Raw genomic sequence first — 26395 nt, 5'->3', positions numbered from 1 at the left:
GTGCCCTGAGCACTGAGCCCGAGGCGAGGGCGGGCTCCTCAGTCAGTGGCACTTAAGAGATGGTTTCTGCCGCCAAAGCTCCTACGGCTGCCGGGTCCAAGTCCTCTCCAGACTGGTCCTTCTGCAGCTTCTCTGGTCGGCAAACCTCCCACGGCCTCCCAATATGGTCCCCTTCTCCTCTGGGTTGGACAGAGATGGAGCTTGCTGCTTGCAGCCACAGAATTGTGACAAACGCACACGCACGCCCCACATCCTCATGGGCCGTTAATACTTGCTATGCCAGTTCCGGGTCAGCCTGACCTGTTCGTGACAGACCTGTACTGAGCAGGACTCTTGTTCATCTGCTCCGAGTACTGTGTGGATTCTCTAAAGTAATAAAATTAAGGTGTTGAAAATGTTCCCTCTGATTCTCAGTGGCTCCCTTCTTGTCCGTCAGCAGAGTTTTATTTGATGACGGAATCATAAATGAAGCGGATTCTATTTCTATCAGAAAGGAGAGTGTTAAATTTAGATTACATTTAAAGAGAAAGAGTTGAGTTTTCAGCCAGAAACTCAGGAAGCGAACCAGGAACTCAGAGCAAAACCAGGGGATAACATTTTCAAAGCTCATGTTTCAAAATAAAAAAACATAAAAAGTCAGGCCAGGGTGAAGGACCCATCACACAAGATGACAGACACGAAAGACTGTGAGCTCCGGGAAACGCTGTCCCAGCGTGAGACACACTCCCCGCCGTCCTGGCCTCGACTTGCTGACTCACCTCTGCCAGGGACGAGTGCCTTCTCAAAGGCTTCCTTCAGGGCACTGTGCCCGCGCAGGAGTCTGTGGCTGGGAGTGATGGCGACGTGGGACGTGCCATAGATGGCCTCGGGGGTGGCCGTGTAGCCGGTCAGCTTCTCTCCTGTGACTTGCCCATCGACCTGGCAGGGCAAGAACAGAGTCGTTTCATTTTGCACTGCTCCCTCTGGGCTGCTGTGCTCCCCAGCGACACCCCTTCTCCCCCATCTCCTCAGTCCCCAACAGTGGGGACGGCTTCCGGATGTGGGGCCTGAAATGGTCGCCAGAGAAGGGGGCGGGACAGGAGAGGACCACGGTGCCTCCTCCCGAGCCCTCCTCGTGCCCACCACCGGGGGACCGGGTGCCCCAGACCGAAGGAGGCCAAAGCACTCTCAGAGAGATGCCGTTCCGTTTTCCTGGCTTCTTTGCTCACGAATCAAAAATAACTGTCAACGGTCTATTATTTCTGTCTCGAGGAAGGAGCTATACTTTCCTCCGGAATCTAAGGTGCAGTGAAAACACAGGTGTCTACTTTTCTAACCAGGAAACGGTCATTGAGGTTAATAGTGTTTTGAAGGAGAAAGAAAGGAAAGCCTGAGCCGAGCTCATGACGGAAGGTCCCTAGGGCTGGCTGAAGGCCTTTCAAAGAAGAGGCAAACATTAGGCATCAACTGAATGCCAATTATGTGACAGACACAGAAGGCACAGAGAGGACACATGCTCCTTCCTTCACACATTCACTCATAAGCTCAGAGTGCTAACGACGTGCGAGGCGCCCAGGGCCGAGACCACAGGTCACACTACGTCCTGAGGTGCCACCTGCAGAGCCAGGTCTGGGGCCACCTGGCCCAGCACCTGCATGACTGAGTGTTCCCAAGACAGCTCCTTTTCAGGTGGGTCTAGGAGTGGAGATGAAAATTTTCGTAATAAAAATGTTGGGCAGCCGAGTGGCTCCGAGAGCCACGTCCTTCGGCCCGCTGGAGAAGCAAAGGCCTTGGACGTGGGACCAGACTCAGCTCAGTGCGCAGGGCCCCAGGAGGGGTGGCCCTAACCGCCGGAACATCCGGGATCTCACTGCCTTCTCGGAAAGCGCCTTTCAGGCTTTGTTTCTCGGAGGTTTTCTAAGCACCCGCTCCCTGAGGGAGGCACCCACGCCTGCAGTCGGAGGGAGCTGGATCACTTTTGTGAGGAAGTGACATGGGAATCGTGAGCTCGGTGACAAGCAGCAGGTGTCAGGAGGAAAGAGACTGGGAAGGTGCGTCAGCTGTCTCTTGGCTGCTGCTCCCTCCTCCTGGAGGTTTTGACTGGCATAGGGGAGGGAAGGGTTTGGAGTTAAATGCAAAAGTCTTGCTTAGAAAAGGAGAAATCAGAAGGATGAAAAAGAACGTCCCGGTGAGAAACAGCGTTCGAACGACTTTCTAGTCAGGAGAGACGAAGAGGAAGGTCTGAGGGGCAGGTGGGTCTTCGGTAGCGACCTCTGAGCAGGGTGTCGGCAGCAGCTCCCCTCCCCTGGACCCTGGGTAAGCACACGGTCCTTGACAGCTGTAAGTCCGTCTGGTAAATGGTGTCACAGAGAGCTTCAGCTCCCGTAACCTTTAACCTGTTGTGTGACACGAACCCCTTTGAGAATACAGTGAGACCCACTGTATTCTCACCGCTCAGACCCACCGCTCAGGAAAATGCCCACACGAATATTTTGCACATGCTTCCAGGGAGCTCGTGGACCCCCGAAAGACCCTCTATTCCTGCGCTGTCCAGCCAGGCAGTACGTGGCCATGAAGCATTTGAAATGTGGCTGCTTGGCGCTGTCAGAGGAAACTAAGCGGATTTTGAAGCCTTGGTACTAAAACAAGAGTGTAAACTGTCTCCTTAATAAATGTTTTTATCGATCACATCTTGTAACGGTAATTATTTTGGATATAATGGGTTGAATCGCTTTTAAAATTAATGTCACCGTTTCTTTGTCTTTTAAAACAATGCGACTGCTCGAAAACCTGAAGTGACCTAGGTGGCCCGCGCTCTTTCTGACAGCACTGCGGTGGAGCCCCAGCACTGCTGGGTTCTTCGGGAAGTTCTGACGACGCGGGAGGGGGTTTGTGAGACTCAGCTTCCGGAAAGGCTACTGCGTGGTCACCTTTAACGTGAAGTCCAGATGGCACCCCACACAGTCCCCGATCCAGTGGGCCTGCATGCCTTTTATTCCATACCATTCCGGAAGGTCCGCCAGCGCGTCCCGCATGGCCTGTAGGGATGGAAGGAGAACAGAGAGGTAGGCGCACAACGCTGAGGAAAACGAGTGATCCTGGGCTTGCTAAGGAAGGCTAAGTGGGGACAGGAGGAGACGGGATTCAGCCCCCTTCTCGCTCACGTGCCAATCAGAAGAGCCTGACGAAGGACAGAAACAGATGTGTCCTTGGCATCACTCCAGTGAGATGGGTTTGACCCATTTCTCTATTCTGAGTGGGCCAAGGTTTTCAGGAGGAAGGAGATTAACAAGACCGAACTTAACGTCTTTGATGAATGTGGTGAGGACATTCTCTCCCACAAAAGCAGTTCAAGTTTACGAATTTTGAAACTCTAAGATAGGCCATTCATAGGTATGGGTGTTCTACGACTCAGCTATATCATACGTAAAACATTAAATGTTACACTTTTGCATTTGAAAAATAAAAATTAGTGTAAGAGAAACCATTACATTGATTTGTATAAACGTATGCTGTTAGGAGTGCAAATTTTTTTCCACCATTATTTGTCTACCTTTAATCCTAAAAAACAAAAACAAAACCTGAAGGCTTTTCAACAAATTATTCTCTATGGCCTCAAGAACATGCCAGCCCTTATCTTTTCATGATGAGACACATTCCTTCAGCCAATGGATTTGAAAGTAAATCATATCTTTGTAATGTGAAGGGTCCAATTTAAAATTCCTAATTGTACTATTAATTAATGCAGGCAACACAGTCATGCTTTATTTGTCTAGTGTTTTGTAACTTGCAAGGTGCTTTTACACACATCTCTTCTAGCCCACTCTGGATCTGGCTTTCAGATCCATGAACTTGCATCGAGAGGCTGCAGCTCTCACGCGGCCTGCAGGAATGGAAGCGTCAGAACCGGAACCAGAATCACCAAAGACAATCCCCGAAACCGCAGAGATCCTTACTCTGTCATGTGATAAACAACACAGAGCATTTTCCACACCTGTCACCTAGCGATCTACCCATTCCCATCCAGGCACTGGGGTCCTGGGCATACACAAAGCGGGAGCGTCCAGAGTCCCTAACATGAAGTTTAAATACAGCAATCTCCCTTCTCCATGGGGAAAATGTTCCAAGACCCCCAGTGGATGCCCGAAACTGCAGACCTCATATAGACTGTTTTCCTTTACATACATACCTATGAGGAAATCTAATTTATACATGAGGCACAATAAGAAATTAATAACAATAACTAATAATAAAATAGAACGACTATAACAACGTAGTGTAGAAAGTTATGTGAATGTGGTCTCTCTCTCTCTCTCTCTCTCTCTCACTCTCTGATAATTGAGACGGCTACTAAGTGACTAACGGGTGTGAAGCATGTACAACTCTGGTCAAAGAGATGACTCATTCCAGGCGAGACAGAGTGGGATGCAGCAAAATTGCTTCATGCTACTCGGAACGGCATGCAATTTCAAACATGTATCATTTGTTTCTGAAATTTTCCATTTAATAGTTTTGGGCCTCCTTTGAGCACGAGTAACTGAAATTGGGCAAGTGAAGCCACAGATAAGGGTGGGGCTACAATAATCCACGAACGACAACTGTTGCTGTTGGCTGGGTAACTGATCGAAATTCAATGCCAAATGCTATTCGCATCAAAGAAGATGGGACACAGGTCGTGAAGACGAGTCGCGGGAAAAGAAAAATTAGTGGCAAGGTAGAGAAGAAAAGGAGCAGAGTGACAAATGAGAGAGATACAGAAGAGCTGCGGGGAGGGTGGGCCACTGAGAAGGAGGACGCAGGTCTCAGAGGCTGGGTGGGTGAAGACAGAACGCTCCAAAAAGAAAAGAAAGGAAGGAAAAAGAAGGGAGAATTTGGAAGCAGAAGCAAGGCAGGCCGGTCACAGAGAGGGTGCAGGTGAGGGCAAGAAAACTGAGGAAGAAGGATGCTCCACCCCATGTGGTACCCACGCAGCCGGAGAGGGCCCGCCCACAGCAGGACGCCTCGAATAGCAGCGGCAACGGAAAACCCTGGGCTTGCTGTCTGCTCAGTGACAGGGAGAGCCTTTTGCCACGAGGCCATCAGTCCTGAGTGGCCAGCAAAGAACAGAGGGGATAGATTACACTGACATTAAAATAGAAATCAGACGTGTGTGCAGACTGGAAAAAGGAAAGCCCTAGAAAGCCTCGGTGAGGAGTTCGAGCTGTCCTCTTAACGCGACGTCACACCAAGGCTTAATAAAGACAGGTCCCCTTCCTTTATGCTCCCAAGGGACCTAATGACGTGACACTCGACCCGGTCCTCAGTGCAGAGACCCAACGACCCAGCTGGTGTTTACAGGTCATTTTCAACAGAATGACTGTAGGGCTCTGCCAGTTCTGGACTGTTACTCGTGAAAGATGAAAATGCCTTTTATGATAATATGTAATCAACTAGAAACTGTGGGTATTTAAAAGTCTCCTCGGTCATTTGGAAAGGAGATTCATGAAAATTAAAGAGCTGATAAAGACGACTCGGAAAAATCTAAGGGAATTTTTTTTTAAATGCCTACAGTACCTGGTTTTCCTAGGTGGTCTCCCATCTAAGTACTAACCAGGCCCGACCCTGCTCAGCTTCTGAGATCAGACATGATCGGGCATGGCCACAGACAGGAATTTTTAAAACTTGACAGTTCAATGTGATCTATGAATCAAACACTTTATGATGATGATGAAACTCTATTCTTCTTGGGATGCTTGCCCGGTCTTAAGTAAAATGAGGCACAGATCAACATACACTGATGCCAGACATATATCCCGACTTCCTGTGATTGTGAGAAGGCTTTCCGCAGGAAATATAAAACATCTTATGGCTACGAATTAAAGCTGTCCAGATGGACCACATGTTTCTGTGTTTGTCTGAGTGAAAAATGACTTCTGAGAAGGTGGTAAAAGATATGCTTCAGGCTCCCAATGGTTCACAAGGCATCAACTAAGGTGACTTGTTTTCTGTCTCCCGGAAAAACACCGAGCTGCCTCATGGCCTTGGCAGTGGCTAAGTTCTTGCCATTTCTTCACCCTCAGTGGTGGCCGCTGAGTCTCAGTGTAAACATCACCGCCCGAGAGAGGCAGATGCCCCCCACGCTCCTCTCCACGTCTATGTGTTCATCTCCTCTTCGGCTGGCTTGCCTGCTTGTTTACAGCTGGTTCCTCCTGTGAGTGTAAGGTCCCTGAGAGCAAAGAGCATGCTCGGTGCTGCCCCCGACTGTATATCCAGCACCTCTAGTTCCTAGTACACAGCAGGCACTTCGAATATGTGAAAAAAATGAATAAGTGAGAAACGGGGCTCCTGCTAAGGTAATGTAGCGACCAACGCCTTTCTCATCGCTTCTCTCCTGCCGAAAATGAAGAGGAAGCCTGCCTCTAACGACCCGGAATGGCCAAGCCTCTGGTTTCAACAAGTCTGTCCCAGTGGTCACACCGCTGACTGTTGGCAGGTGGCTTCGCCCTCCCAGGGCACAGGCGCAGGAGCCTGGCTCTTCAGTGGGCCCCTTGGTGGCCCTTCCGTCTCCCTGGTCTCCCTTCCTTTCAATCTCAGGGATCTCAAGAGGCCTCATAAGAGAAAGTTACGAAAGCTGCCCCCCTTGCCCCCCAAAAAAGTTGATACCTGATTTATTTTTAAATGTGGTATTTGGGGTGTTTAAAAATTACTCATGATGGTGGCTTTAAGGCAGTAAAAGATCTCGATTTATCAAAGAAAAGTTAAGTTATTTTCCATGTACTTTACATATTTAGTTGGATATGAATTCTTTGGAAAACAACTAACCACATATATAATAGGTACATGTGAATATTCAACTAACCAGAATATTTACTTGATTGAAAAGCTCGTTCTCTCCCAGACAAGAAAAAGCTGAAGGAGTTCATCACCACCATACCAGTTTTACCAAAAAAATGTTAAAGGGACATCTTTAAGAAGAAGGGGAAAAAATAAAAAATATGAATAAGAAAACATCACAAAGGAAAAAAATTCTCACTGACAAAAGGCAAACACATAAAAGCAGTGGATCAACCAACACCAGAGCTAGAACAAAGGTTAACAGGCAAAAGTAGGAAGATCATCCGTAACTTTAACAGTAAACTAAGGGATACACACAAACACACGAAAGAAGTAAAAAAAAAAAAAAAGTGACAGAAAACATGGAGGGTGTATGTAAAAATGGTAGTGATTTCAGAATGCGTTTGAGCTTCAGCAACCATCAACTTAAAACAGACTGCTATAAACATAGCTTGGTACGTATGAACCACATGGTAACAGCAAACTAAAAATCTACAAGCGATATACAAGAAATGAAAAGCATCCAAATACAACACTATAGAAAGCCATCAACATACAAGAGAATAAGGAATAGAGGGGCACGAAAACAATGAGAAACGATGAATAAAATGGTGATAACTACATATCTATCAATAATTACTTTAAATGTAAATGGATTAAATGACCCAATGGAAAGACAAATGGATAAAGAAGATGTGGTGTATATACAGACAATAGAATATTACTTGGCCATAAAAAAAGAATGAAATCTTACCATTTGCAACGACATGGATGGACCTAGAGGGTATCATGCTAAGTGAAAGTCAGACAGAGAAAGACAAATACCACAGGAATTCAATTATGTGTGAAATCTAAACAACAAAATAAATGAACAAACAAAACAGAAACGGACTCATAGATACAGAGAACAAACTGGTTGTTGCCAGGTGTGTTGCCAGGGAGTTGGAGGACTGTGTGAACAGGTGAAGGGATTAAGAAATAGAAATTGGCAGTCACAAAACAGTCATAGGAATGTGAAGTACAGCTTAGGGAATGTAGTCAATAACATTGTAGTAACTATGTACGGTGTCAGGTGGGTGCAAGACTTATTAGGGGGATCACTTTGCAAGTTACACAAATGTCTAACCACTATACTGTATACCGGAAACTGATATAATATCGAAAGTCAACTGTAATTGAAAAATAAAGTTTGAAAAAAGAAATAACTCATCCATTCCGCACATACGCGCGTGCGCACACAGGCGCACACAGGCACACACACGCACACACATGCCTGTTCTTTAACTCTTTCAGTTAAACAACATTTTCTCCACATTCTTCCTTCTTGGCTGACATACATGGAACATGAATTCACAGAGCCATATATGCATGTGACAGTTTAAGAACATTCAAAAAAATATATAAGAAACATAAAGGGGTTTCTGTTACTGAGAGCACAGACTTGAAATGTTGAACAACTAATTTTAGCCTGACCCAGAGGTTCATGGGAGCTCTGGGATCTGATCTTTGAAATTGTGTCCTAAAGATGCATGAGAGAAGCGAGTCGGTTGGTGGGAATTGTAATGTATACTTCATCTAAAATAAATGCTAGAAATAAGTTCTTCCAAAGAAACCAACTACTTGGGAAATCAGAAAATGGCATGTGGTGTCTCATTTACGAATGAACCACGTACCAAAGTTACCACATCCTCATTACCTTCAATTACAAAATGGTCACTGAGCTCCTACACAGAAGACACCGTGTTTGCTATAATAACGGTGTCAACAAATTGCAGGACACAGGAACATGTCGAACTGCCCTGTGAGTGTTCGATCGGCCAAATCTCGGACGCTCTGGGGGCCAAAGAGCCCACGTACTTCAACAGATAAATGGGAAGAAAATGAAAGGGGTGACAACGGAAAGCTGTAGATTAAGACACCTAAAAGTCATGATCGAATAAAAAAAGTGAGGGTAAAAATAAACCGTGGTGTCTAGGGAGGCACATTTAGGTGACACATTAGAAAAATGTAAGGAAGCGTTTGTTCTCAAAGTCAAAAGAATGGCTACTTTGAAGGCAAGCGAGGCGGGTAAATGCGTGGATGGGGCATATGGAAGGCTGCTGGGGTGCTGGCAAAAGTCAGCATCTTGACCTACACGGTGGCTGCATTCAAATAACTCGGTAAGCTATGTATTTGTTCTATGTGGTTATCTGCGTTTCATTTTGCAACAAAAAATGTAAAAACAAAAAAACTAACTACTAAGTCTGGTGATGATGGGTTAATCTAAAATCGACAAGGCCTTGCCAAGTGGCCATGCGTGTTCGTTGAGAGCTGTAAGAATAGCTTTGTGGGGACGTTATTTGGGCTTCTGCCTGAATTAGTGGCTCCTGAATCTTCTTTTTGATCTCAATATACGTGTGTTGCCTCTCACTTTGAAAGGCTCTTTTGTTTTTAGGTTAACATATTGGCGACTACTAAGGGACATGAAGGGGCCTTCCCTTCGTGGGCAGGCATGCCGTGGAACCAGTGTGGTACCTACAGAGCCTCTTTTGTGCTTGCAGCTCCCATGGGCCGCTGTCCCTCTGACCATGAGGCTCTCTCACGTTCACAAACCTCCTTCCCAGTTTGATAGAGGTCAGATGCCTTTATCTGAGATTGGGAGTTTTTTCCCTCGAGAGGCGGGAGGAGCCACAGGAGGCCGTTCCAAATAGATATCATTTAATTGTACTTCTATAAAATGCATTCTTTAATTGATAAACAAACGTTTTTATTTTTCTCTCACGTTCACAAACCTCCTTCCCAGTTTGATAGCCTTTACCTGAGATGGGGAGTTTTTTCCCTTGAGAGGTGGGAGGAGCCACAGGAGGCCATTCCAAATAGATATCATTTAATTGACTTCTATAAAATGCATTCTTCAATTGATAAACAAACGTTTTTATTTTTCATTTATTTTTATTTTTATTTTGAAGCCTATAGCAACTGGTCTTCCTAGGTGGTCTCCCATCCAAGTACTAACCAGGCCCAACCCTGCTTAGCTTCTGAGATCATATGGGATCGGGCTTGTTCAGGGTGGCATGGCTGTAGACTAAACACACATTTTTAAAGACAAAATAATTTCTAAATGAAGCCTGAAAGAAACTTTGGCCATCGGAGCAGGTGCTCTAAAATTTCTTACTGTCTGTCTTACCGTAAACCTGAAAAGATATTTCAAAGCATCTAATAAGTCAATGTTCAGAAATTTGGCATAATTAGAAGTCCGATAGGACTCTCTAAGCCTCTAGCTTTCAAGGCCTTTTTTATAATTTTTAAGTTAATTTGTATAGGTCCTGAGGAGCATTTGAGATCTTGCTCCCCGGCACATGTGGTCAATTTGGCTTAAATACACTCATAAAAATTCTCAAAAACAAATGAACAATTGTATAGGTCTCAACTCTTAATTCCACAATGCTCTGAGCAAGTGTGGCATAGGGCGGTGCTGGCCTGTGATCTGGCTCAACCGCACACGCTCTGGGTTTTCTTATATCCCAGCAGGCCCAGGGCCTAGAACTGTGCCTCGTACCGGGCAAATGCTCGTTAGATTCCAACTTAATTCCCTCGACCTGAGGGAGAGAATCAGAGAGGAGAACTACAAAACCAGAGCCCAGGCATCGAGGAAGGGCGCGACCTCTGTAGAACGCTTCCTGCGTGGCAGGCGCTTGTACGTGTGTTGCCTCATTTCATCTTCACGACAGCACAAATCTAGGACGGAGCAGTATCCCCACTTCGCAGATGAGGAAACTAGCCTCAGAAGCTTCCCCCCGGTCTCCCTACAAGTGTGGGGTGAACCATGAAAGCAGCACGCGAAGCAAGGGGTAGTGACAGCCACTCCTGCACCCTACCATGCGGTCACTGCTTCCCAAGAGCAATTCTTCGATTCAGCTTCCCATGTCTGTACTGCAGGCGGTTTCAGCTTCTCTTTCTTTTACTTAGAAGAGGCACTTAATAGAGACCTGCCTGCTTCCATTATCTGACTTATATTTTTATTTTATTCCTGAAGATAAGACACCAGTTATGGAGTCATCAGGCTAAGGCTGTCATCAAAATGCCCTCCCTTTATAGGTGAGGACACAGAGGCCGCCAGAGGTGTAGCCATTTGCTCAACATCACTTAGCTCAGCAGAGTCGTTAAATTCCAACTTAATTCCCTCGACTCGAGGGAGAGAATTCAGGTCTCTTAGTCCATTACTCGGCCCTCACATAACTACAATGCGCTTCCTGTTAACGTCTCTCCCCGAGGCACAGAAACCTTCTGTCGTTCAGGCTGCCCAGGACCTCGTCTCTTTTTACTCGGAGGGAACTACAAGGTGGGTGAATGGTGGGGCCCCGCCACCAACCACGGAAGCTTGAAAGGGGACACTGGCCCCGTTCCACTCTCTTCCTCTGTCGAAGCTAAACAGGGTAACCAATCATAGGCTTGGTACAGTCTGGGAACACTGTGGGGTGACCCAGAGGCCCAGAGTCAACCAACTGGTTTAAATGCCACCTCAGAATTGAGAGGCTGGAGATGCTGGTACCAATGGCAGCCGTGGCCTATCCAGACCTTCCCTGGGACACAATCTCGGCTGCGCCCTTGTTCTCCCTGACTCCCCGAGTCTCGGTCTCCCGCCTTTCCAAGCAGCTGTGAGCAACCCCATCCTCTTCTGATCAACGCAACCAGACTAACTTTAGGTTGTTTGCAACCACGTCTCTCAACTATCAATGAATTTAAAAAGTTTCAACATCCCGATGTATGCCTACATTCGCTGAAACGATATCTTGATATCATTGTTAACAAAGTATAAAATCCTGAATATATTAATTATATGTTAATATACTCATATTAATAAACTATTAATCAATCGTCTGATAAAATTATGTATATTTAAGAAAGCTTTCAATTTATGGAGCAATTTAGGGGGTCTTACATGCCGACAAGCACATAACTAGTGTGTTATAAACTCTGAAAATAACCTATGGTTTTTCTTTTCCAATGAATAACCAAAGAGATCTCATTTAACTTCCAAGCAAATCTGCATGTGGTCTCATGGTATCTGATTTCTTTCCATCACATAAAACCTGTATTACATGATTTGAAGGTTAGTTCTACCTCCCATTCTATCCTTTCCTGCCACAGAAAATTCCTCGTGGACAGGGCCCAATTCTGACAGCACTTGACACCCTCCCATCCCCTGCATTACTGAGCTGCAGTTTATAAGAGTCTAAAAAACTCTCACTGCGTTTTTCTCTAGATTGTTCTGTCAAAGTTGGAATACTTCTAGTGGAGGTGCTTTGCTTAAAATATTCATATCTTGTTGAAGACAAAAGATTTAAATAGAATGAAATGTGAATGCTTTGATATGCTAATTACAGAGAAAGAAAAATCCTCCTGTTTAAAAACCTTATCAAATTTATGAATATTTTTAAAAACCAAAAGAAATTTAAAAATAAACCAAATAAAATCGACACCTTGAGAACAACCCAGCAAGCCTTTTTAGTCTCCGCTGTAAAATGAACACTGTTCATGGCTGATTTTGGATGAACAAGGCTTTAGAGGACACCTGCCCAATGGCTCCGGACAGCCTCATCCCAGGGCTGGCCCCAAGTCTCCACCGAAACGAGAAGATTGTGGGGAGTGTTCACAGGGTTACAGCTGTTCCGTCAAAGGAGCTGTTTCTATTTGTTTGTTTTTGTTGAGAGTATATCCTTCCTTTTTTGGGTGTTGCAATCACAGTGATGGTAGATGGTTTACATCTCATCTCGTGTTCTTCCCATTTGGTGACAGTTGGCAGTGACGCGCCCTTCCCCGCCCTGGCCAACCTCAACGTATAGAAATCTTCCTGGCTTCCTGAATCCAAAAACCTGGGGAAATAGCAGGTTTGAGATGTTTCTCTTTTTTTAAAGAGCTATGAAATCCTTTCTTACATAAAATCTGAGGGAACCCAAAACGTAAAGTAAGAGTTGAAAACGGAGCGGTTCTAGGTGCCCTGTTCTCTCTTCTAAGCTCTCTCCACCGACTCCTAAGGCTTGGACACAATTTGCAAACCAGTAATTTAAACAACTCCCCTCATTTAATACATGAAAAAACAGCTCACTCAACCAAGTCAACAGCAGACCCAAAATAATGAATTAATCCATATCTTCTGATTGTTCTGGGACCAACGTGCTTCGTTTTCTGGTCTCTTTATGTAAATTAAACAAAAGGCAAGGTCTTCCATATACGAACCTAGAAATTAATGTAAATGGGCTTCTCATTCAATTTTTACAAATAACTCCTGTATTTAATACTCATCTGAAGTCAAATTGTAAAGTTTCCCTGTAGTTATTATTTAGCTTATACAGAAGCACTGTGGTTTACAAAAAGGCCTTATAATCATTTCACTAGGACAGGTACACCATCTGAATGAAGAGTCTTTAAGAAGTTGAAACAGAACTTATGTTAATGAGTCAGAATATGAGCCAATGTTTAAGAATACGAAATAACAGGAGATGGGCTGAAGCAAACATCCAATGGGAAAGGCTTTCGTAATACAAAATAAGATCAGGAATGAGAAAGAGGAAGATTTAAGACTAAAAAGTTGAGGATAATAAGAGGATTAGATATAACATGGCTAATCTCTTTCTTCAAAGAACAGAAATAATGCCAGGAATAAATCCATACTTTCCAAGAGAAGACAGTTCAGGAGCTAAAGCATCAAGAACAAAGTACAACAGAAGCACGAGTGAAAATTCTAGAAGTTATTTTAAAAACACGATACATTTTTGGAGATCTTGGTTAAAAAAAGTTAGGCAGACTGAGAAATCACCTTTTAGAACAAGTGGATTTATTAGCTACTAAGGGCAGGGTGGAGTAGGGGCTGAGAAACCAGAACCTTGAGAGCCAGGCACAGATTTGGGATAGAACGGAAGAGACAAAATTTAATTAAAATGGTCATTTTCTAAAAGCTTAACACTTAGCCTAATTCTGAATCAGTGTGATCTGATTAGCAATTATTTTTGAATTGCAATTTGTATGTATTTTTTCTAAAACTTTTTCTTGTTGCCAAGGTTTCACTCCAAAGACACAGTCTATATCGGAGTTCTAATAGAGAAAAATCAATTCTGAAAGCAGTAAGATGTTTTTAAAATCTCGATGTCCCCTCTGGAATATTCTGGAAGAATAAAATTTCTCTCTCATCCTAGTCTCATTCTTCTGCTTTGATTCTGGCATAAAGCTGTGTACGAAGATTTCTACATTAAAAATCTCATTCGGCAGGATGTTTGTCCTCTCTAATCTCTCTTCTGAAATGTTTTATGTATGTCTAGCAAAATCTATTTGTTGTGGCATTTATTTACAAATACAGCTGGGATATCCAGGATCCTCAGTTCGTAAAGGTGCTGTTAACCCAGAAGGGAAATAATCAGATCTGAGCAAGGCACCCTGCTGATGACGTGACTGGCCAACGAGGTGTGGGTTGGCGGGACTACAGGGGCAAACGGAGAAGAGGCACCCACCAGCCTGCACGTGCACCAAGTGTGCACCTTGGAGGCACGCAAAAGAGATGCACACCTACTGCTGTTAAGTAGCTTCCAAAAGCTGGAAAGGAGGAAGTGCTTTCTGGGTATGACTGTTGGGGTGGCCCCACGTGCATGCCGTGGGGGAGGCTGGGGTAACCGGAAGCTGCAGTGGCAGCCAGTTTGGACAAGCTCTTCGCAGTCACATATCTGTACACTAACTCAGGCCACACTTACCAGCCTTTTTCTCCTTCCTTCTGACGCAGTTAATCCACCTTTTCAGCAGAACTGTTCTAATTCCACTAACTTCCGAGAGACGCCGACTGCAGGTTCTGAATGAAAGGTCACCACCGCATCCCTAAGATGACAGAGGCTAACCTCTCCTAAGGACAGGGCCATCTGTCTGCCGAGACAGCTTCTGATTTTCAGAAGCCACCCATGGCATCTCACTGCCCCTGGGTCAACAGGACAAAAGAGAGGCTGTAACTGCACCTACAGGAAGAGGGAGGGAGGAAGCAGATGGCCACACCACGCCCAGCACACTCCGCCCTGCGTGCCACACCAGGTGACCTTGGCCTGAAAAGGTGGTTTTGTTGCAGGAAAGCGGAGTCTTGGGTGCAAGACTGAAAGCTTTTATTGGTCTAACCGAGAAAAACCAAATGGAGACAGCCCCAGTCTGCTCAATTACCTTCAAGTTGGAAGCCTGCCTGTCAAGTAAAAACTTGCAAGAACATAAGACCATTCCTTTCCAAGATGTGTAAATGAAGGCGACATAACCCCACTGTCAGGCGGTTTTGTTTTATGATGATAAAAAATGATAATAATCGTCTACGGCCATGCCACCCTGAACAAGCCCAATCCCATCTGATTTCGGAAGCTAAGCAGGGTCGGGCCTGGTTAATATTTAGATGGGAGACCACCTAGGAACATCAGGTGCTACAGGCGTAAAAAAATAAAAAAAATAAGGGATTGTAAGCGGACAAGGTCCTTGCAACCTGTGAGGTCAACCAAGGGTTGCCTTGCCTTAAAAAAAATAAATAAAAATTTAAAAAATGATAATTATCATCATGGACAATTTGGAAAAGATAGAAAAGGACCAAGACGATAATTATGCAAATCAGCTTGAGCACCCAGGGAGAGCACTACTAATATTTTGCTGTGTATCTTCCATCCTACTTATATCCCATCTCCCAATGATTCCAAGATGCACATTTTCCCCACAAACTCTGAAACTCGGACATGTCTTACAATCGATGATGTCTTTGGTTGACAGCATCTTTGTTTCCTAGGGGAACATAAAATTTAAAACCAATGGTGTGTTAGAATTGATAAAATGCAGTATGAGAGTGTGCACTTGTGTGCACGTTTTTACACAGTTGAGATCATGCTATTAATATGCTTGTTTTAACTAGAGTTTGCATTGTACCAGAGTTCACAACTTATTACAGCCCTAGAAAGGCTTAAATCTCTCTTTTGAGCAAACATGACGCTTTAGACTTAGCCTCTCTGAAATAGCAAGCAAAATAGAGAGAGAAATGGGAAGATACTGTGGAAAACTGTCCCTTTCCGTAAGAGAACACTTGTTTTGAAAACAAAACAATATAACGGGGCTATGCATTATCTGTTAACGACTGTTTCCTGGATCAGTCTCACTGTTCCCAGGCAGCTGGGCTCGGAAGGCCCTGGGGTAAGGACCGGACATGGGGGTACAGAGGAATGATGCAGAACAGGACGCAGCTCCAGCTCCGAGAGCCTGGCGAGCCAGTTCCATCAAGGACCAGAAAACCTCTAATCACCGCACTTTATCACACGGCCACGCATGCCTTCTCCCTGCACCTATTACACGGCCTCACCTGCTCATGCCCCGCCTCCCTGCTCCAAGGGCTTGGTTGCTTGGGAACCAGTGCTCCAGAGCAGGTGGGAAGAATGCAGGCCGGGACTGCGGAGACTCGGGGTGGGCCCTGGCTTTCCCAGGCTTGGCGGTCTCCGGGACGAGGAATGGGTTGGGTCTGTCATTTTTAAGGACACCTCAAGTTGGCAGTCAGCCCCCTAGGGAGCAGGAGGAGGGCAAGACATAGGCCGTTTAAAATAAAGCAACACCTTATCCCTTTATTTTGTTTTTTGACATCGTATTGATTTTGTAACTTCAAGCAGCAGCAAAGGCAGGCAGGAGGGTTTCTTGGTTTGCATTTGTTTTTCAGATCGGGGCAGGGATTAAAAAGCAGGGGGGACTATGAGCTAAACACGGGGGGATCTGCTCCACGTTTTCTCAAGTTTCTTCTAGCTTTAAAATTTAAATGACTCCCTGAGCTGAAGAAGTTCATTGGTGACACCAGCCCTCCCTAGCGTGCCCAGTGACCCCCCCATCCCCAGCGAGGTGTGATAAATCTCTTTCCTCCCACTGGAGTCCAGACTCACACTTAAAGAAGGAAGGGGGCCTGTCCCCTCCAAAAAGACCTGGCCAGGAGCTCGGAAAGCCCACTCGGGGTTTGAGAGCAAAGACGTAATATTTAGTTCTGTCTTCGTTTTTTTCCTAGTCAAATTTACAATTTATTTCATTGTCAATATACCATAAAAAGCAGACTATTAATTTATTTCTCGCATTTTCCCTTTGCAATCATTTCTTCAGTATCTTGCAAAGAAGAACAAAAACGGAGTGAAACCTCGCCGTCTGCAGAGCATGTGCGCCAGAAGTTCTAGTTCATCCTCAAAGGCTGGCAGCGGGTGTGGGTGTGTGGGCGTGGCTGCCTTGATTCCCTAAGGGAAGGGTGGCAGGCTGTGCAAGAACTCAGGGTCAGGAAAGAGGGTGGTCACACACAGCCTCCCTAATCCAGAGCGCAGGCAGATGTGATCAGGCATAGGGGAAATTCTGAGGAGGCCAGGAAGGCGGTGCATTCAGGGAGACGTAATCTAATTGTCTGTACGATCTAGAGACCCCCTGGGTTTCTAAATGCCAGAGCCAGGGCCGGGTCCTGCACCAACTCTGGTGAGCTTTCCCAGGCAGCAGTTCCCGCTAGGGTCTGCTCAGAGCCAGCCAGCTGTCCCCGACAGCAGCCTCGCCCTCACCCCCGGCTGCCACGCAGGAGCCTGCACCCTGAGCGTGGCTGCGGCAGAGACACCAGTCTCCTGATCCGCTCCAGGCGGCCTCTTGCTTGCCTGGGAAGTGCTGGGGACATGTCAGCCTCGAGTCCCCTGCTTCCTTTGGTCTCTGTCCCCCTCTGGCTCCTGGAGGGGTGGGGAGAGCTCTCCCTGAGCTGCTTCCTTTGGTCTCTGTCCCCCTCTGGCTCCTGCCCGCTCCCGCCCCTGGAGGGGTGGGGAGAGCTCTCCCTGAGGGGGCTGAGGACAGGATGATAGGATGGAAGGTGGAGAATTGAGTTCAGTTTATAGCTTATGAGAGAAAAGATCCTGAAGAGGCAGGTAAAACAGACAACAGAAGTAAGACATTACGTAAGAAGGAGCAGAATCGAACAAGTAATTAGCTCCGTGAGACGGGGAGTCAAAACCAGATCCTGGGGACAGGAGCAGAGTCTGCTGTTTCTAAAAGGAGGGACAGTGGGAGGCGCAGGGGAGAGAGGGGGAGAGTGCTGGCAGGAAGCCGGCCACCAGGGCGCGTCCGAGCGCGGCCACGAGGGCCCTGGGGCCCGGAGCCTTGCGGGTGCTGCCACCCTACCACGCAGTGGCTGGAAGGGCATCTTTTACAAGGCGGGGGACCCTGGACCTCCCTCAGCCCTGACCGACCACAGTGGGCGTGGTGGGGGGAATGCGGAGCTTTAGAGCCACCCGCAGTAGACAATGAGAGTGTTATCATCGTGAGATGTGACCCCGGCCTGAGTCCTCACAGCTCTTTATCATGACAGCCCCGCAGAGAAGCTGACAGCTCGATAAACGTTTCTCACTTGCTCCTCCTGGTTCTCAGAAACTTTGCCTCCTCGGCCAACATCTCTCGTGTGCACACTGCATGTGAAGGTCCGGGCTGCACACCCAGGAAGAGGCCAAGGGTCTTTCTTGGGGGCTGGGGGCATAGTGGGGTCAAGCCGCCACACCTCGCCGACCAACCCCTCTGCCACGCTTTCTGGGCAGTGCTGGGATGGCTTGGCTGCTGCCACAGAGAGGCGCAGCTGGTAGAGCTGCGTGCCAGCCTCTGGTCCGGGGCTGAGGGCGGAGCTGGGAAAGCTAGCAAAAAGGCCCAATTTCCAGGAGACAGCCAAACGCTGGCACAAGCAACGCAAGGCCTCAGGGCTAGAATGAGGGTGCCCGAGGGTCCTGTTCCAGAGCTCAGGGGACTGAGGCACCCAGGGACACGGGTGGGAGACGAGACCTTTGCACCACTGCTCTGTGCCTGTCTTTCTACTCCGGCCTCCTCCCCCACCTCCCCAAAGAGCTCCTGTCATGACCCTCACCTCCTCGCCCTCCAGCCCCCCATTTTCACTCTCTGTGGGCTCTGACAAGGTCAATGTGCTCTTACAAAGGCACCTCTACTTCACCTGCAAGTTCCCAAGTGAAATCAGGGGGCGGGGCGGGGGGCAGGGAAACGAGGCTTATTACCTCCCATGGCCCCGATTTCATAACAGCTCATCACTGCCCGTCAGCAGAAACCCTGCTTGGAAACGCTCGTGAGGGGTGACATCGCCTGCACATCTGGAAGGCGACAGAACGGTCCCTTCCAGACGTCCTGCACTTTTTGTCTTTCATCGGCTCCTGGGTGATGCCCCTTGACCACTGGGCAGACCTGGGGCTGCCCCTCCTGCAGTGTGACTGCGACCTCACTGGACTGGGACCACTCATGTCTGCCACTGTCCCCAGCACTAGCCTCCAAGCTCCTAAGAGCAGGGACCTCAGCTTTTCTCATATGTATTCTCAGCACCTAGCCCGAGGGCCAGCCAGGTACTCCAGAACATCTGGGGAAAGAATGAACAGATTCAGACCAACCAAGAAGCAGTATAGACCGCCGGTTAGGAGCTCGAGCAGCCGATGTGAACCCCAGTGCTGTTACTAACGACACGTGTGAGCCTCAGCTTCCTCGTCAGTAAAACGGGGCTGACAGGAGGGCGTAATCTCAAAGGGTCAGTGTGAGGCTAACATAAGATGGTGACGTACGGGCCTGAGCACTGATCAGATCGGGGTGACAGGGAGGAAGTGGGAGGTGAACATGGACTTGGCTTGTATTCGAGCAGTTGCCAGGGTGGGTGGGTGGGGGGAACTAAGCACCATGAGGACTGGGCTGCATCCGCCGCAACTCCGAGGGTCTGCGAGGAGGCAGCCGCAGAAGTCGAAAGACAGGTCCACCAGATCATAAGGACGGGCTGCATCCGCCGCAACGCCGAGGTCTGCGCGGAGGCAGCCGCAGAAGTCGAAAGCACAGGTCCACCAGGAAAGCTCAGATGGGAAGCCGTGCCTATTTGTCTCGCCCTCCAGCGGTCGCCTTGCCGTCAGGAACTGAGGCGTTCGCTCCATGACTGAATCCCTTTTGCTTCCTGTACGTAAGCCTCCATGCACCGCACCCCCCAACACACATACACACTCTCCCCTGGCAGCGCTGCCCACCAGATACCGCCCACGCATCTCAGCCAAGACCAATTCACGTTCCTCAGATACTCCTGCTGCAAGTTGTTTTTTTCCCCCACAGAATGTGTGGCTGAAATCACTTTTAACGTTTCACAAAGCAAACAGTCCCAGGAAGACTGGCTAGGGGGTAAGGGGAGAAAAATCAAATACATTGCAGAATGGCTTTGAAATAGAAAGGATTTTTATATTTCAGGGTTCCCTGTAATCTTCACACCAGGCATTGTCTTTATAATTTGGAAGTTAAGCGCATGAAAGGATGGCTTCTCCACGGCCCTGCTCCAGGGCAGACCACCAGCTGCACCTCACAGCGGCAGCCCACAGAGCCACCAAATCAGATGCAAATACGTAGCTCTAAAGGTAACTGCGGTGCACACAGCTCCCCGGCCATCCCAGCACCCGTTCCCCATTCCCTTCCGCCCACCGACTTGACTATAGAAGCCAAAAAGCCAGAACCTGCTTTCCTAGTCTCCTTTGAAGCTGGGGGCAGCCGCATGATAAAACTGGGGCTAAGAAAACATCAGTGGAATTTTGCTAGGGGTTTCTGAGAAAGTTCCTGCTTTCCAGGTAAAAGAAATAGTCATTCACCATGCCCCTTCCGTTTCTTTCGGTTTTGAATGGAAATGTGATGTCTGGAGCTGCAGCAGCCATACTGCAACTATGAGGCAGGAAGGAAAGGCCAAGAGAACCACCAAGATGCCAACTCAGAGCCCTACCTCAGTTCAGTCCCAGAAGTGGGACTTATGTGGGAAAAGTTACCTCCCATTTGCTTAAGCCACCATAATTAGGGTTTTCAGTTACTTGAAGCGGAAAGCATACTGATTTACTATGTCATCTTTATCAATATAGCGGTACCTCTTCACTAATTCAAACTATTTCTATCATACCAGGTTTTAAAGTAGATGTCCTATCTCATTTAATCTTCTTTAAAGATTCAGTCCCATTTACCCAAGCACCTATTGTTTGTACATCTCTAATCAAATGTCTGATGGCCGCTGCAAACGTAAAAGGGTCAGGACTATGTCTCCTCCAGGACTCCCTATCCCTGTAAGCGGCGTCATCATCCACTTGATGTCTAAGCCAGTGTCATTCTCGAGGACACCGCCGCCTATACACGCTCACCCAATAGATCACTAAGTTCTATGGATTTCACTTCCTGAATATTTTTCTGACCTACCTATTTCTCTCCATTACTCTCACCTAAGTCTAAATTATGCATGCCCGAACCACTGCAATAGACTCCTACCTGGTCTCTTTGTATCCACACCTGCCCTTTCCACAGTGAGCTTATAAAAATACATATCTGGCCATGTCGTTCCCTTCCTTAGAATCATTTAATGGCTTGCCATGGCCCCCATGATAAAGTCCAAATTCCTTAAGACCTAAAAGGCTTTGCCCAGTCTGGCTCCTAACCACTGCTCCAGCTTCTCTAGCCCTATCTTGAGTTTCTCCTTTTGGCTTCTTCAGTTTCAACTATGCTATCATTATTTTAGCTTCTCAAACTTGTCAAACATTTCTGTTTGAGGGCCACCACATGATTGTTCCTCATATAGGGGGCTCCGCGATCTCCCAACCCCCGCCCTGGCCTACTTAACGTTACACATCCCTTTGCATTTCAAACAGTGAATTGTCCATTTCAGATATTATGCTTTTCTGTTTTAGATCTCCAGCTGTTTTAAAAAAAGTTTCCATTTCTCGTCTGAGATTCCCCATCTATTCATTCATTATGATCATCTTTTCCTTTAAGTACCAGACCATTTATATAATAGATGCCTCTGGCATTATCTCCTAATTCCTATACCGGCATCATCTCAGGATCTATTTCCGTTGGGCTGCCTTTCTTTTCCTTTTTTTTTTTTTTTTCATCTTGATTATGGGTCACAATTTCTTGATTCTCTGCAAGTCTAGTAACTTTTTTATTATACGTTAAACGTCACAGATGTTTTGTTCTGAAAGTTCCTTTTGAAGCTGTCAGGCTTACTTTTATTTATCAAGGTGAGATTTTTGATTTTGTCCTCAATCTTAGGGGGTCATCCATATGTGTAATATACGGCCTTTTGGGGGTCTCGACTGCATACTTTTGGTTGGGCCATAACCCCAAGGTCCCTGAGCAATGGTAACCCTGTTCCTCGCTCAGCCCCATAGCAGTCATTTCCTGTTAGACCTTACGGAGTCTTGCTTTGTGCGCGTGCAGCCCTCAGCCAAGGACCTGCAGCGAACACAGATTTCTGCCCACGCCTACCACTCCCGCAGCATTCCCTCTCCTGATTTTCAGGGCAAACCAAGTGCTGACCTCCAAAGACAGCTTTTTCAATACATCTGCACAGGAGTTCAGCAAGAACCAGGTGAGTCACCATGGTAACTAACCATTTCTGCTGAACAGCTGAAAATTCACAGCTGACAATGTCAAGGATAATGCCCCTCAGTTAGGCGATTACATTTCCGACTTGAGGCAGAGGTCAAAACAAAATAGCTAATCTGGCGGCTTTACAACAATGCCTGTTACAGAGTCATCTGACAGGTCCTTGAGGTGACCTGTCATCCCTTCTGGTAATGGACCCCGATTGTCAGCAGATAGAGGCTCCCCCTGCCTGGAATGTTACAGAGAGCAATGTCCTCAGCTTTGTTCTTCTCATTCAGTCTCTCAATATTACCACGTGCTTAAAAGGAGCAAGGCACTAATGTTCACAAGTTCTAATGAGTAGTTTTCCAAATGCATACGCTATTCTCTGCTACATTCTGAGTTAATTATAATGGGAAAATAGCCTCATTTAAGACATGTGTTTTGAGTGAGAACATTGGGGGTCATAGATCCATGTGGCGCTGGTACTGTAAGTTCTGTAGTGATCAGAGGTTTTTTATACCTTCGTGCTTTCTTGCATACAGAAGTACAGTGTTGGATCTGACTCGAAGTCCAGTTCATGCAGTACCCTAATTCCGACAGCACAACCCATGGGGTACCATGGAAAGATACAACTATCCTTCTCTTGGTGACTAACACGGGGAAAGAAAAATCATGACATACCGCCAGTGGCCTTCGTGATGCTTTTACCTTTCCAGATCTTGTTTGTGTCCAGCCTCGTGCTATCGGGTACAGACCCTGTCGGAGTGCTGTGGGAAGTGTCCCTGCTTTGCTTTAATCATTTCTCTCTGGCGTTTCAGGGCGTGATGGCTCAATCCTACATCCTGAAACGTGGTAAGCTCAAAGGGCACCTTGCACGGAGTGGTTCCGGCACACCCGGAATGGGCTATTTTGCCCAGGCTACTGGTAATTTTAAGCGGGGCCCCTCTTTCATTAGTTGGCCTTGCCTCGAATCCCTGAACACATAAAGAGCCGGAAGGTACCTTAAAGACCACTTGGTCCCACCCTCTTTTTACCGATGAGGAAACTGAGGCCCAGGGACTCACACCAGTTTACACTATTAACCAGGGACACGAGCACTAAAACCCAGTGCTTCGGTTCCTAACTTAGCTCACTGCCACCCTGGCCTTCCCCGCGGAGACCAGCCGTCTCTTCTCTCCTTCTAGATGGTCTTCTCTGGGCCCTCTAAAACGTCGTTCTACCTTTTCGGAGGTCTTACTGTAACCATACAGGTGAAGATACTTTTTTCCTCTCTAGCTTTTATTGCTAACATAGATAAAACGGAATTTTTTTTTGGCCTCCGTGGCAGTACAATGACTGAGGGTGCCGAAAGGCCAGCAGGGGATGGCCTCCAGGTGCCATTCCCGGTTAATAACTGAAAGACCCAAACCCATCACCCTCTAGGCGAGCGGCTCCGAGGCTCGTGTGCTTCCTGTCTGTACCCCGTGGCTCCAAGAGCCCTTCCTCGAGTTCGCCCCCAACGTGAGGCTCTCCAGCTCCCAGAAGGCCCTGGTGCCAACACGTACGGCATCCTTGGGAAGTCTTCCAGGCTGACACTCACCTTTGCATAAGCGGTTGTCTTAATAAACCATTGTCTGAGGTACTTCTGTTCCACCTTCGCTCCAGAACGCCATGAACAGCCATGTTCATCCACCTGCTCGTTGGCAAGCACTGTTTGATCCACTGGGTCCCAGTTAACCAAGGCCTGTCACGATTCATGAAACAAAATGATGCAAGCTGGTGAGTGTACCGAAGGATCATTTCAAGGTCCCTTACATGTGAGAGGGTCTGCAAATGCAGCACCTCTACTCCGAGACTTGACAGCACCTCCGTGGAGTATTGCTTGGCAAGGAAACCGTTAGTGAGCTGTTAAAAAAAGCCCACGTGAACTGCCTCTGCGCCTGCATCTTATTAGAACAGGTTTGAGAAGAAAGTCTATAAGCACATGTCTAAGTCAAGTTCGGTGTGTTCTTGCATTAAAGGGTGAACTTGGCTCGGAAATGTTAGTAAACAGGAAAAGCAGAATTGGATTACTTTAGAGGAAACAAATATATTTATCTTAATATAAATAGCTAACATTTATTGAGTGATGACCATGTGCTAGGTGCTATGCTAGGGCCTTACTAAAACTGTTTTTTTTATCCTCACAACCTTTTAAGGTAAAAATATGATCTCCATATTGCAAAAGAAGAAATGGAGGAACAGAGAGATTAAATACCTTGCTTGGGGTCACACAGTCAGTGAGTGTGAGACAGGACTGGAACTCAGGTCTCTAAAAACTATAAATACTTTTTTGCAATTTTTAAAAACTTCTGTTTAAATTAAGGTATAACATACACAGAGTAACGTGAATAAATCTTAAGTGCACAACTCAATGAATTTTTACCATCACTCATATCTATATACAGAACATTCCCAGATTCCGGAAAATTCTGTTGTACCTTCTCCCAATCAACATCCACCTCCCCCTCCCCCAAAAGGTAGCATTATTGTGAGATCTGTCGGAATAGTTGTATTTGACTGATAGAACCTGCAGTCTGAACCAATCTAAAGTTTCTCTCCATAGGTTTCTAATTCATTTCTATCTTCATTTAAAATAAATACCTCTGCCATCTACATTCACTCCTTTATGACACTTAGGTACAACTTACTACAAAGAAGGTAACGAGTACAGAGAGATGTGTTTTAGTACTAAGACATCCTGACTTGATACACATTCTTTTAATAAGCAATTCTAACAAGAGACAGTGCTGAATACTGTCCATTTGCCCCTCCACATCCTGTTTGGGAGGGAAGCTGACCTCTGTGCCTTGCCCTCTGGCTGGGCTCAACCACTGAGAGGCACCCTGGCTTCTTCCCAGTTGCGCCACGGCTGGCGTACTGAAGGCCACAGCCCCTGCTGGGCAGGCCTTCCCTGCTGCCACAGCCACCGCTCTCCCCGTTCCAGGAACCGTACCCCAACACTGCCCCCTCAGCCTGGGATGCGCAGACCCTCCTTCTGTTCTCAGCTCCAGGTGTTCGACCATCCCTTGAGTGTTTCCCTAAACTCGGCATGGAAACGGTCTCTTTACTATATGATTCCTTTTGGGTCATACCCTCTATTTCCCGTAGGGGCGGGGACAGGCTAACCCACCTACGGGTTGTGATTTTATAAGTAAAAAGTTGTACATCCTGTCTACGGCCATGCTACCCTGAACAAGCCCAATCCTGTCTGATCTCGGAAGCTAAGCAGCGTCGGGCCTGGTTAGTACTTGGATGGGAGACCACCTAGGAAGACCAGGCGCTGTAGGCGTTAAAAAAAAAAGTAGTACATCCACTGAAAACTTTAAGCCTGGAGTTGGACTGGGCAAGACATGCTCTGAATGATTTCCTGCCCTTGTCCCAGCGCCCTGCCAAAGCCTCGACTCCATAAATATGTAGAGACAAAATATAGGACGAAAGTACCTTAGACCTAAAACCTTTAGGTTAATAAACTCACGATGATTTACTTATCTATTACAACTGCCTGTATTAGAGGCTGGGAGGCGTACCACTTAAAAAGGTAAAAAGAGAGAAACAAGTATTACTTAGTAATGAGGACAGTTCTTTCAAGAGGCAGCCCTCTCCTCAACGCCTCCCCCCCATCGCACGTACAATTAAAAGCGTGTAAAATATAAAAAGGAGGGGGGAAAAGCCATATATGCCTCCGCCTTTGCTTTCTGCCCCTGCAAACATCAGAGGATAGGGGAGAAGCAAGTATTGCATACTGCAGATTATGAAAACAAATAGGACTTTATTTTCTTATCAGCCTGTCCCACACGGCCTGGCATCTCTCAGGCTCTAGGTTACAAAAAGCAATGAAATGAGGAAAATGTGTTCTTAAGAGGTTTACACATTATAATAAAACTCTGGTGTAGAATAAAAGACAAATAAAAGCAAAACACAAAAGTAATTTCCCTCCAGTGAAAGTTTTGGGGGGAAGAGGAAAAACACCCAAGAACGTAGCATTCAGATCAAAGACACATCGGCTGCGAGAACCCACTCGCATTTCTTCCCAGAACCATGATCCGCCTCAACCACAGAAATGCAGGGCCCGGGCTGAGCCTTTCCCCTGGGGATTAACCCAGGGGTGGTCAAATCCCAGCCTCCTGAAGCCCGGAGTTGCTTCTTACATCCCTTCTTCCTGGTCTGCATCACACAGCTTCCCTTGAAG

General features: G+C 46.8%; 1 protein-coding gene and 3 pseudogenes across 3 annotated transcripts in view; 2 read left to right on the top strand and 2 right to left on the bottom strand.

Annotated features, from left to right (window-relative positions):
• The window catches only part of LARS2 (leucyl-tRNA synthetase 2, mitochondrial), a 123524-nt gene that overhangs the window by 46297 nt on the left and 50832 nt on the right, over positions 1-26395 (bottom strand). For all 3 annotated transcript variants that reach the window (XM_015591742.2, XM_006914855.3, XM_015591743.2), the window contains 3 exons: positions 23765-23908; positions 2910-3017; positions 759-918 (listed from right to left, as the gene is read on the bottom strand). In XM_015591742.2, coding sequence (XP_015447228.1) covers positions 759-918; positions 2910-3017; positions 23765-23908 — 412 coding nt within the window. The remainder of the gene's footprint in view (positions 1-758; positions 919-2909; positions 3018-23764; positions 23909-26395) is intronic.
• On the bottom strand, positions 9739-9857 carry LOC112482083 (annotated as a pseudogene).
• Positions 15106-15224, top strand: LOC112482120 (annotated as a pseudogene).
• On the top strand, positions 25377-25495 carry LOC112482094 (annotated as a pseudogene).

The sequence above is a fragment of the Pteropus alecto genome, unplaced genomic scaffold (assembly GCF_000325575.1).
Source record: "Pteropus alecto unplaced genomic scaffold, ASM32557v1 scaffold156, whole genome shotgun sequence".
NCBI classification, from domain to species: Eukaryota; Metazoa; Chordata; class Mammalia; order Chiroptera; family Pteropodidae; genus Pteropus; species Pteropus alecto.
This window is presented reverse-complemented; position numbering and strand designations above follow the sequence as displayed.